This window comes from Camelus bactrianus, chromosome 22 (genome assembly GCF_048773025.1).
Source record: "Camelus bactrianus isolate YW-2024 breed Bactrian camel chromosome 22, ASM4877302v1, whole genome shotgun sequence".
NCBI lineage: Eukaryota > Metazoa > Chordata > Mammalia > Artiodactyla > Camelidae > Camelus > Camelus bactrianus.
Window position 1 is genome coordinate 24,672,766 of NC_133560.1, and position 13,196 is coordinate 24,685,961.

The window sequence follows — 13,196 nt, forward strand, 5'->3', positions numbered from 1 at the left end:
AATATATTAAACGTTTATTTCTGTACTGAGAATAAAGTCACATTGATATTGATGGGGTGATATTGAAATATTTGGAAATACTTCACTGGAAGTTTATTTGCCCTGATTTTTTCATTATATTGGAAGAACAATTCTGAATTTTAATTCTTTTTAAAAAAATTTTTAATTGAAGTATCATGAGTTACAATGTGTCAATCGCTGGTGTACAGCTCAATGTCCCAGTCATGCATATATATACATATATTTGTTTTCATCAAATTTTCATTCTTGAGTCACTTGTTTTAATTGCTTACATTTAAAATGCTTGAATGTCTCAGTCTTTAACTTTTAGATTGTGTTATCCTCTTAAGAAATGCTTAACTTCTCTGAGGTCATAAAAATACCTTCATATACTGTCTTCTGAAATATTTAATCATTTGACATGTGTGTTTAACCCATTCTGGAACTAGGAATGGGAAAACTGAGAAGCTAAACTCACTCCACCCCAGCCCCATTCACACATACACACACACAAACCCAACCCCAACCAAAAACAAAAAAATAAAAAAAGGAGGGAAACTAGAGAAATATAGAATATCTTCCAGATTTCTGGAAGGGATAATTCATGCTCAGGTGGAGAAGGATTCCCTGGAATTTAGAAGACAGAGTAGGACAGGAACCATAAGTGATGAAAGCTGATTGCAAATTGGATGGACGCAGGAAAGTGCATATAGGAAGAAAAGGATCAAAAATTTGGAATCTCATTTATAACCTAACTCCACTGAACCTTCTCTTACCTCTTGGATGTCCTCCAGACAGGCTGGTTAAAAATAGATAAATTGTTCAATGCACTTCTCACTGCATTTATTGGGGGCACTTCAGATTACACTGGAGCCATCCATGAGTAATTCACCTTTCCTCTGGATATTGAAAGATGGGGATAGAAAACCTGTCCCTAGGAAGGGCAGATGGTCCAGGTAAGGAAATCGGCTCCTGGGGAAGAGGGATTACCTCAGGAGACTCCAGTGTGCTGTTTCCTGACCTGAGTAGGGCTGTTGAGTAGAACGGCCACAGGTAGACTATTTGCAGTCTCTGTGACCCGAGGGGCTCAATTTTCAAAGCTCCTCATTAGCCAAATGTGTACTGTCGTTTTTTCCCCAAGGCAGCTCAGATCCTTAAGGAGCACAACTCTTAGAAGGGAGAACTCCTGGATGGCTGGCTTCCTGACCCTGAGAGGACAGGTATATGTCAGTTTCTTCATACCTATTTCTTCTCACCTCCAGGGAATCTCATTCTTGGATTCTTGGATCTACCCTGAAGGGAACAGATGGGCTTCTCCTTAGACCAATTCCCAGCCTTCTCTGAGCCAGAGATGATCACTAAAGGACCAGAGAACCAGGGTGGTGTAAGTCCCCACAGGGACAGAGCCTCAGAGATGCAAAGAATGTATCATGTCATCTTCACTTAAGAAAACTTTCTCCTTTCTTAAAATCCCTACATTAATGAGGTTAGTACTACTGCAGGAAAGAAGTAGCAAGGAAACCAATTCACTAGTTACTTGGAGAGGCGTTTAGAGGTTGCATGAAAAAGACATAAACTAACAACCTCAAAGAAATCACAAAGCAGCACTAATCTTAAAGGAAACAATAGCTAAACTGACTGCATTAACACTGGGAAACCCTCAGGAACATATAGCAGTGCTCTGTACCACCTCTTCAACTTCGCTCTAAGTGTGAAAGTAGTTCAAAATAAAAGGTTTTAAAATCTTAAAAATCAAAATATAGCACTACATACTCATCAAAATGGGCAAAATGAAAAGGGCAATGTGGAATATTGGCAAGATACTGGGAATGTAAATTGGTGCAACTACTTTGGAGAATTGTTTGGTAGTATTATATGACCGTATGTATTACATACAGCCCAGAAACTGCACTCCTAAATATATACCTAACAAAAATATATACAATTGTGAATCAAAAGATACGTACAAGAATGTTCATGGCAGAAATAAACTACCTCAGCTATAAACAACTCAAATGTCAAAAATGGTTAAATGATAAAGTGTTCATATTCATTCTGTGGAAAACTATGCAACACTGAAAATAAACTCCTGCTAAATAAAACAGCAAAAATGAATCCTGAAAACAAAATGTGGAGCAGAAGGAGCCGGTCACAAATGATAACATATGATATCAGGTACAAGAATGCACGTAACTCTGCAAACATACCAAAAACGATTGAATTTTACACTTCAAAAGGGGGGGGGGTTACGGTATATTAAAGTATACCTCAATAAAATTGTTTTAAAAATACATGATTCCGTAGAGTACTTACATCATGGTGAGAGGAATCAGGGTGATTAGTGATGGAAAGAGAACATTAAAGATAATTCTCAGGTGCTGATAATGTTGTGTATCTTGACCAGTGTCTGTAGGAGTTAATATAGATTGTTGTACCTATAAAAATTCATGGAGTTGTGCATTCTTGGACATGTTAAATGAAACCAACAAAATGTGTTGTAAAAAGTTCAGAATTCCAAGGAGAATTTAACCATTCATAATCTTCATGGGGAGATTCATTACAGACCTTGTGCAGCAAATGGTAGGTTAGGAGACATAAAGTGTGTAAGTGTACGGATGATATGTAAGCACAGCTTAAGAGACTGATCTGGGAGGAATAAATTAGGAGCTTGCAATTAGCAGATACAAACTACTATATACTAAATAGATAAACAACAAGGTCCTACTGCATATCACAGAGACCCATATTCAATAGCTTGTAATAACCTATAATGAAAAACATGAAAAATAATATAAATAACTGAATGTATATATAACTGAATCACTATCCTGTACACCGGAAACTAACACAACAGTGTAAATCAACTAGTCCTCAATAAAAAAAAAGATGACGGTGATTGATGACAATACAGGAAAAGGGTTCTCAAACGTTGCTCCTGAAAATTAAGTTTGCTGCAACATTTATGAAAAGAAACTGAATAAGATATTTTAAAACTATATACATATATACTTCAACATCCCTTCTCAAAAAAAGCTTTGTTTAATAGGTAAATATCTATTAAACATACATCCCTGTACCAAATACTCAATTTAGTTACCATATATAAAAACTGATTTAATAAAACTGATCTTCTGTGGACCATACTGGTTGGTGACTGTAGTCAGCTAGAAGTGAAAAAAACCAAAAACCTTCCTCCACCACCACCACCACCACACACACACACACCCTCCCCCCCCAAAAGAACACACTGAAAACACGGTGGCTTAAAACATTAGGTGTTTATTTTTCTCAAGTAACAAGCCTTAACAATAATAAAATATTTCCCCTTCAGTGTTATCACAAATCTTCTAAGGGATAATGAATGAATAGATTTTGCAGTCATTGCATAACTCAGGTTTCTTTCACAAACATATGATTCAGAGGCTTTCTCACATTCTTCACAACCAGATCTCTGGTTAGCATTTATTTGGCTGTAAGTCTTAAAGTTTGAAAGTTCACTGAAAGAGGATGCCATTAAAAGGGGATTTATTTTGCATGGGTTCTCTCATGACGCTGAAGGGACAAGGGCGTACTGTAAGTTCGCCCACAGACACTGCATTTACAGGGTTTCCCCAGTATGTATTCTTTTGTGCACATTGAGGTTACACTTTACACTGAAGGATTTCCCACACCGATCACACTCATAGGGTTTCTCCCCAGTGTGTGTTCTCTTGTGTATTGTAAGGGACACATGTCTGCTAAAAGCTTTTCCACACTCACTGCACTTAAAAGGTTTCTTGTCCCTTGTGTGTTTTTTCATATGTCTCCTGTAAGATAAGAGGCCACGGAAGGTTTTCCCACATTCCTTACATTCAGGTGTCGTCCTCATGTGAATTTTCTTGTGTAAAACAAGGAAAGATTTCACTCTGAAGGCTTTTCCACACTGACTACATGTAAAGGGTCTTTCTCCAGTGTGAATTCGCACATGTTCTTTAAGGCACGAGTGATCCCTGAAAGCTTTCCCACAGTCATTGCACTTACAGGGTCTCTCTCCAGTATGAATCTTCTTGTGTGTGATAAGGGTACAGCTCAGTCTAAAAGCTTTCCCGCACTGATCACACGTGTAGGGTTTCTCTCCAGTATGTATTCTCAGGTGTGTCTTAAGAGATGACTGACTGCTTAGTGCTTTTCCACACTGGCTACATTCAATAGATTTCTCTCCAGTATGGATTCTCTTATGTCTTTTAAAATATGGGAGAACACTGAAGGTTTTCCCACAATCACTGCATGTATAGGGTTTCTCCCCAGTATGCGTTATCTGGTGCATCAACAGCCTAGAGCTTCTACTGAAGGTTTTGCTACACTGATTACATTTGTAGGGTTTTTCTTCTGAATGAGTACCTGCGTGTTGCCTGAGAAGTGAGCTGTCTCTGAAGGTTTTCCCACAGTGATGGCACTCATAGGGCTTCTCCCCAGTGTGAATCCTCCTGTGGCGTGTAAGGTAAGAACTGGAGCTGAAGGCTTTCCCGCACTGATTACACTTGAAAGGCTTTTCTCCAGTGTGGGTTCTCATGTGCAACTTAATGGACGAGTTGCTCTGTAGCACTTTACCACACTGACTACATGCAAAAGATTTCTCTCCAACGTGATTTTTTTCATGCTTCTCAAGATGTGAGATTGAATTTAAGACTTTGCCATAGTCACTGCATTCATAGGGTTTCTTTCCTCTGTGTTGTCCCTCGTGCACAGCTAAGTAAGGGCTCCTGGTGAAGGCATTTTTATCTTTTTTACATTCATAAGAATTCTCCCCAGGAAGAATTCTCCCGTGTGGCTTAAGATGTGAACAATCTCTGAGGGGTTTTTCAGAGTCAAGGTGTTGATGGGGTTTCTCTCCAGGGAAAATTCTCATATTCTGGGCAATGCTAGATTTCATGCTCAAAGCTTCAACAATTTCACTGCATTTAGTGGGATTGCCTCTGTGAGTTTGTTCCTGTTGATTAAAATATGAGTTTTGATCACAAGATTTATCATGTTCATTATATTGATTGAGAATCTCCCCCAATATAAATTCTGACATGTCTAACAATCACTTTATCAGTATTAGAATTTAACATTTTCCTAGTGAATATGCAGTTTCTGAGTTTATCAGCTTGAATGAGCTGACTGGTATACCAGATGGCTCCACTGAAGCCTCTTCAGCAGCTTTAACGTGAAACTGCCTTAGAATGAATTATATCGTAAACATTTAATATCTAAGTCCATTATGAAAACATTTTCTTTGGAGATTCTCTGTAACCATTTTTGGAGCTAGGTTATGAATCTCCCGCCAATCAACACTTAGAGAATCTGCTGCTTTCTGTTGGTGAAGTGAGTGATACCACTTGCCTCAATCACCCCCTAGTCCTTCTCTGTCATACAGAATTCTAGACTTCTCATGCAGAAGACAAGAAATTACCCCATCTGACTCTTACCTTCCTGCCATTGAGTGCACGTTTCTCCAAAACACCTTGCTTATTCGGTGATTGTTTGGTTTTAAGGAGAATCATTTCACCTGAACAAAGTAGGGGAAAGTTTTGGAAAAGACAAGGTGACAATATGTTGACAAAAAGCAGGTAATGCCCAGACCCAATCGGAAACAAACGGGAAACATCACCTCAAGCTTCTACAGCATGGAGTGGTGAGATGATGATGACAAAAAAATAAATAAAAAAGGAAGGCCCATGTGGCTTTCTCTTCGATTACTGACCCTAAACGTAGGACAACAATGTGAAAGAAGAAGCCACTCATGATGAAAGTAATTAATGGCACTTCCCTTGTTTAGTATTTCATGTCATTTACTAAGGAATGATTCTATCATGACCGAAAGTCATGTCGACAGGTAAAGGCTGTTATTACATACGCAAAGTGGGAAGAATCAGACAATGATTCCAAATGTAAATACCAAAGAGCAAGCCAGGTCTTTCTCTCAAAGCACAGGAAAGTATGAAATGATAGGTAAAAAGTGAAAGATGAGGGGAAGCTGGAACTACACGAGGAAGAGCACACCACATGGTCTCTGCTTTCCCCTTAAATGTACAGGGTATTTTTTTTAAGTTTCCTTACTGCCATCTCATAATGCACCTCCTCCTCACCCCAACCAGACCTGGTAGGCAAGACATTCACAGACAACCACGGCTCACCTGGACAGCTGTCTTGGTGAGTCCTTCTCTCTGCTGCCTCCATGTCATCTTCCTGCTCCATCTGGGTGATGAGAGGAGGTTTGCTGAGTTGATGTCCTGTAATTGGGAACAATACACATGACAGGACCATGCAGAGTACAGCAAAAACTGTCAAACTGTGGTGACCACTTGGTCTTTGAGGTTCTGAAGATGGGCAATTGTGACTTTACAGGCAGCAAAATGATGACAAACTTCTAATAGAGAAGGCAAAAGTAAAGCATTTGGAAGATCAACTTCCAGAATGATAGAATGAGGACCATGGTTAACTTGTCCTCCCACTAAAACAACAAATGATGGGCAAAACTAGAATCAATCATTTCAGAACTTCGGAGATTAACCAAAGCAACAAATGGAAAACTGTCTATCCAAAAGAAATGACTGAATCCTGGTAAGAGAGGCTCTGTGACATTTAAGAATATTCCCATCCTTCCACCCTCCCCAGCTCAGTGGCACAGTGGCCAACACCAGCAGCCTTACACTCAACAGAGAAGTCTGACTGCTTTGGGAACTCTGTTAAAAGAACCATCCCCAGAACAGTCAATCAATCAATATATTTTTTTCTAAACTTGCAGCTCTCTAGAAAATTTCTACACTCACGGTATTGTGGCTATTTTATTTTACTCAGAACTCAGCCTAGAAGGAAAAAAAAGCCCTTAACTTCAAGGTATTACCAAAACAATAACAACCTGGAGTAACATTCCCAAATGCTTAAGGCTGTGATTTTACAGAAGACTGGATGGAAATTTGAAAGGAAAACCAAGAGAACCAGACAACCACATGGAATTTTGAAAAGCTCCAACAAGTTCCTGGGGATCTAAAAGGCTAAGTGCATGAGCAAGGTGACGGACGAGCCCAGGAAAGATCCAGGAAAGAGTAAGTCCCAAGTCACTCACCTTTGGTTGACTTTAAAGACCCTGTCCAAGCAGGAAGTGAGCGCTAAGACTGTCTTATAAGTTGCCTGGAGCTTAAAGCTGTGACTTTCCCGTAGATCCCCTTGGGAAAGGGTGGAAGACATACAGGCAAGGCATTTAAGAAAATCTTTACCAATCACTGGTGGACGATTGAACTATAATGACCAGCTAGTGACTCCCGGAAGTCAGGCTTTTAAATATGTGCTTAAAAAACCACTAGGAGAATACACTGTGGCTGCATACTGCAGGGAATACAGAATCTGGAATTCACCTAGAAAAGTCACTAAACAAGTAAGCACCAACAAGGAAAAAAGAAAAAAAAAGACAGCAATGAAACCAAATCCCCCTACAACTGAGTTCCCTTATCGAGCCTACGATTAATCTCTCTATCTGGAACTTTATGCTCTTTCTTTCTTATCCCCTCTGACCTCAATCCTGTGCTAACTGAACATCAATCGACCACAGCCAGATGACTAAAACTGCTGTTGTCGACAACATAATTAATGAACTAAAATTGCTATTATAAATATCATGATTAACGTACAAACTCAGGTTGTTTCTCCAGGGCAAGAGGAGCTAACAGACTCCCAAATCACGGACCCGGCCAAAGAATCTTAAACCAGAGACATCCTGACTCTGAAACTATGATTAAGAAATGTCATAAGGTGATGATTAACCTCAGCCTCTTTGTTCTTCATCTTTTAAAAAACCCCTCACTCAAAGGCCAGGTTGGAGTAGAACTGAGGCTTTTCTCCCACTCTCTTGATTGGTGCCCTGCAATAAATATTACCTTGCCGTAACCCGGTGTCAGTAGGTTGACTTTGCTGTGCATCAGGGGAATGGACCTGAGTTTGGCTTGGTAACAGCAACAACAAACGTTGATGGTAAGAGGATCCAGTACTAAAGTTGGTAAATAATTTAAAAAGTCCGGTTTTCAACAACAAAAAAATGAGGCGTGCAAAGAAATAGGGAATTATCCCACATATACAGGAGTAAGAAAAGCAGCCAACAGAAAATGTCCTTGAGGGTCCCAGATTTCAGATTTAGCAGACAAAGATTTAAAAACATTTATCATAAATATATTTGGTGGGGAGGGTATAGCTCAGTGGTAGAGTACGTGCCTAGCATGCACGAGGTCATGGGTTCAACGCTGGTACCTCCACCAAAAGTTATAGATAAATAGATAAACCTAATTACCTACCCCCACAAAATGTTTTAATTAAAAAATTTTTAAAGAAATAAATACGCTTAATGGAAAAAGACTGAAAACTTTCCTTCTAAAATGAGGAACAAGAAAGGGATATTCACTTTGGCCACTTCTAATCCGCAGTATCCTGGGGTGCCTAGCCAGAGCAGTTAGGCGAGGAAAAAAGAAATAAAATGCATCCACTTTACAAAGGAGAAAAACTGTCTCTATTTCCAGATGTCATGAGCTTATAAATATAAAATCTGAATGAATTCACAAAAAAAACCTATTAGAACTAATAAATTCAACATATTGCAAGGTAAAAGGTTGTATACAAAAATCAACTGTATCTCCATACAACAACGATGAACATGCCGAAAATGAAATCAAGGAAACAATTCCATGGCGATCATTTTGTAATGTACAAAAATATCAAAACCATTGTGCTGTGTACCAGGAAGTAACACAGTGTTATAGTCAATCATACTTTAAAAACAAACTCAGAAAAAAAGAGATCAGATTTGTGATTATCAAGGGGTGGGAGGTTGAGGGAGGGAGAATTAGAAGAGGGTGGTCAAAAGGTACAGACTTCCAGGTATAAGATAGGTAAGCACTAGGGGTGAAACGTACAGCATGATTAATATAATTAACACTGCTGAGTGTCATATGAAATTTGAGAGTAAATTCTGAGTTCTTACCACAAGGAAAAACATTTTTTCTTTTACTCTGTATCTATGAGATGATGGATGTTCACTAAACTTAATCATTTTATGATGTATGTAAGTCAAACCATTATGCTATGCACCTTAAACTTTTGCAGTCTCGTATGCCAATTATATCTCAATAAAATTGGAAGAAAAATTAAAAAATTTTAAATTTGAAAATTAAAAAGGAAAACAATTCCATTGCCAAAGTATCATAAAGAAAATACTTAGGAATAAATTTAACAAAAGAAGTCGAAGTCTTAGATGTTGAAAACTACAAAACACTGTTGACAGAATTGAAAGAAGACCTCAACAAAATTCTCACCTGGATTATTTGCAGAAATTGACAGGCTAACCCTAAAGTTCATACGAAAATGCAAGGGATCCAGAATAGTCAAAACAATCTTGAAAAAGAGAAGTAAAGTTGGAGAACTCACATTTCCCAATTTCAAACTTACTACAACGCTCAGCAATCAATAGCATTGAACTGGCATAAGGGTAACATAAACCATTGGAATAAAATTGAGTCCAGAAAAAAATACATAAATTTGTACATAACTTTGACTTTATCAAAGTTTAAAACTTCTTTTCTCAAGCATTATTTTTAAATTTTGGTGGGGATAGTTAGGTTTATTTATTTCTTTAAATGGAGGTACTGGGGATTGAACCTGGGACCTCATGCATACTAAGCATGCACTCTAACACTGAGCTATACCCTCCTCTCCAAATTTAAAACTTTAATGCTGCAAATGATACCATCAAAAAAGTGAAAAGGCAACACAGAGAATGAAGGAAAATACCTGCAAATCATATATCTGAAAAGGGATTTGTATCTTGAATATATAAAGAACCTTCATAACTCAGTAGGAAAAAAAAAAAAGACAATCCAAATTTTAACTGAGCACAGGATTTAAATGGATGTTTTTCCAAAGAAGATACACAAATGGTCAATAAGCACATGAGAAGATGCTCAACCTTATTAATCATTAGAGAAATGCCAATCCAAACCACAATGAGATTCCATTTCACAACTGCTAGAATGTCTATAATCCGAGAGACAGGAAATAATAAGTAAAACTGTGGAGAATTAGGAACCTGCATACATTGAGGGAATGTAAAATGATACAACCAGTTTGGAAAACAGTCTGGCAGTTCCTCAAAATGTTAACCATAGAGTTAACAAAAAACCCAGCAATTTTACTTCTAGGCACAGCCATGCCAAGTATGTCCTTACAAAAATTTGTATGTGAATGTTTGTAGCAGCATCATTCATAATAGCAAAGTGTCAAAGATCCAAATGTCCATCAACTCATGAAAAGATAAACAAAACATGGTAGAACTATGTAAGAGAATATTATGCAACAACAAACAGGAATTCAGTACTGATATACGCTACAACATGGATGAATCCCGAAAATATTACGCTAAGTGAAAGAAGTTAAGTCCCAAAAGACCACATGTGGTATGAGTCTATTAATATGAAATGCTGACTAGGCAAATCTACAAAAAGGAAAGTAGGTGGGGGCAGGGTATAGCTCAAGTGGTAGAGCGCCTGCTTAACATACATGAGGTCCTGGGTTCAATTCCCAGTACCTCCTCCAAATAGAAATACACAAATAAACCTACCAAAAAAAAAAGTTAAAAAAAAACTTGGAAAAAAAAAAAAGGAAAGAAGATTAGTTGTCACCATGGGTTGCAGGCAGGGAAGAATGAAACACCCTGTAGGCAGGGCAATGAAAATGTTCTGGAATTAGTGGTGATGGCTGCACAACTCTATGAATATAATAAAAACAAAACACTGTTTTGTATACTTTTAAGCGGGTAAATGATGGTATATGAAATTATATCTCAATATAGCTGTTTTTCTTAAAAGCATACAGTCTGCATCACAAGGTGACTGGGGCTTGCTCATCCCAGAAATCCATGCCCCAACTCAGTAAATCAATCCCAGGGTCGTGCCAGACTTACCCAGCGAAGCCAGGTTTCTGTAGTTCTCCAGCATCACATCTCTGTACAGTTTTCTCTGAGAAGAATTCAGCAATGTCCACTCTTCCTGGGTGAAGTCCATGGCCACATCCTCAAAGGTTATTGAGTTCTAAAATATCAACACATTCTGTCTCAACCAGCAACCAACCCTAACAGTGTTCCCGGGGTGGGGGTCATGGGTAACAGTGCTAGAGATGGAAGACTGTTTCACAGTAAACTCAAGATTCTGAGGTTTCTTTATTCAAGCCAGGACTCAGTTCTCAGAATCTCCCCTTCTCTATTCATGTCCACTCCTTAAGGGATCTCATCCAGGGAAGGATTTAAGGCATCTCTAACACATGATGAAATATGTCGCTTCATCCCTAACCTGCGAGTTTTCAGTCTTACTAACTTCTATCTTCAGAGTCAAACAGAGACATGAACACACTGCAAGAATGAGAGAAATGTTTGCTAAATGAAAAAATTATTTCCCAAGAGTGGCCACACATTTTCTGAAGCTAAGACAGTCTTACAACCTCCTTTTACTTTTTACTTATTTTACTAACAGGACTAAGCCAGAGGGATGCCTAAAAAGTGTAACTAGCAGGGTAATAGATTAATTTTTTTTGGAAGTCCCTGAACCATCATAAGTCTCAAAACGCAGGTTGGGTTGTGAGGTTCCAGAGTACTGGAAGGAGATGCATTCACCTTAGGGAACGGGAAGTATTTTAGGAGAAAGAAAAAAGTTTTAACTCACCTGTAACCCAGAGTGGAAGTTTTCTACCTCTGTGATTCTCTCATGGGCACAGGAAGGGTCTTGAACGGGCAGAGCTAGATAAGAGAGTGCCATGAGCATCTAGGCACATGCATTATTGCAAACATTCACAAGGCTCGAAATTGTCCGACATCACCTGAGTCACACATACACCCACAAACACACACACACATGCAATATGCATATTAGCCAGAGCTTCTCCAACCAGAGTCAGAAAATAGGGTACTTTGCTATCCATGAGAAATGGATTTATAGTCTCAATTTTCTTAGAAAGGAAACTGAAATTCAGAAAGGTTGAATTGTTATCTTTCCCAGCTTTATAAAACAAATAAATGGGATAAGGAAATGCCATCCCTAAATTTTCTCCCCCCTCCCCACCATGCACATATGCCCTTCCTCCAGAGTCCCAAAAGGGCATTGAATCAGCCATGAGCAAACTCTGGGGCTCCAAGGGTTCACAGAGCTCCATCCCCACCTCCTCTCATTTCAACCCCTTCTTCCCAGTTCTCTGTGGCTACTCAGCTCCCTTCCTTTGTGCCCACTCTAAGGTGCAGAGTCCACTTAATCCTGGTGAAGTCAATCTACCAAATATTGTGGACAGATGTAAGTCTGCCATCCTGCAAGTCTGTAAGTAGTAAATACACCCAGACAGCAACCAGGAGACCAAGAACTCCTCTTCTTGTTCCTATGGTCCGCTCCAGGCAGGGCTCTGAAATGAAGAAACATTAACAGGAGAATTAACGTGCTTTCTGTGTCCCCGTGGCACTTAGGACAATTCCATCACAGTGCATCAGGATGTGTTCCTTTCAGATTCAAACTGTCTTTGATCCTGGGTCTTTGTTTTGCATGTCATGTACAACCTAAAAGCAACATGGTGGGTATTCTTGACTTTCCCAGCCCTAATGTATATCCTCTACATTATCAAACCACATTACCCACCGCTTATCAAAAATCCCATCTCCACTGAAATCCTTCACTGGCTTCTCATCCTATTAGCACCAACATATAGGCCTGACCTATTAAAGTCACTGGCACCTGACTCCCATTCATCATTTTAACTCCCATCCCTGCTTTGATTCAATATGATTTCATGTTCTTGGGCATAAACTAGCAAACACCCATGGCTTCCACATCTCAAGCACACACCTTCAACCTATCATCACTTGAGACTCCTGCCCTCTCCAAGGCAAAAAGTCAGACATCCCACTTTCTGAACACGGTTCCTAAACATCCACCTTGTTCACGTTTCAGTTCGTATTCCATCCGCTCTCCTAACTCACAGAAGCTTCCAAGCTACCCATCCCTCCTATCTTGCTGTTTATAATCTTCACTTACTTGGCACTACATGAGATGCCATGGCCCGTCACTTCAACAATATATTTTCCAAAACCTCGAATTCCTCTCTGCCCTATTGTAACACCTGGCTTGGATAATTCCAACCATTGTCTCTTCTGCCTG

General features: G+C 39.1%; 1 protein-coding gene across 1 annotated transcript; it reads right to left on the reverse strand.

Annotated features, from left to right (window-relative positions):
* Positions 1 to 3,259: 3,259 nt before the first annotated feature.
* LOC105068418 (uncharacterized) lies at positions 3,260 to 11,958 on the reverse strand. Its single transcript, XM_045516150.2, has 5 exons — positions 11,721 to 11,958; positions 10,967 to 11,093; positions 6,159 to 6,254; positions 5,451 to 5,530; positions 3,260 to 4,969 (listed from the first exon to the last, which is right to left on the reverse strand). The coding sequence occupies exons 1-5, from the start codon at positions 11,817 to 11,819 to the stop codon at positions 3,599 to 3,601; spliced, it is 1,773 nt and encodes a 590-aa protein (XP_045372106.2). The 5' UTR covers positions 11,820 to 11,958; the 3' UTR covers positions 3,260 to 3,598.
* Between the last annotated feature and the right edge of the window lie 1,238 nt (positions 11,959 to 13,196).

Coding starts and splice junctions, on each gene's coding strand:
- LOC105068418 (XM_045516150.2), bottom strand. CDS start 11,819: ATGCTCATGGCACTCTCTTATCTAGCTCTGCCCGTTCAAGACCCTTCC. Junction 6,255..10,966: donor CAGAAACCTGGCTTCGCTGG/GTAAGTCTGGCA, acceptor TCCCAATTACAG/GACATCAACTCAGCAAACCT. Junction 5,531..6,158: donor TCACCAAGACAGCTGTCCAG/GTGAGCCGTGGT, acceptor TACTTTGTTCAG/GTGAAATGATTCTCCTTAAA.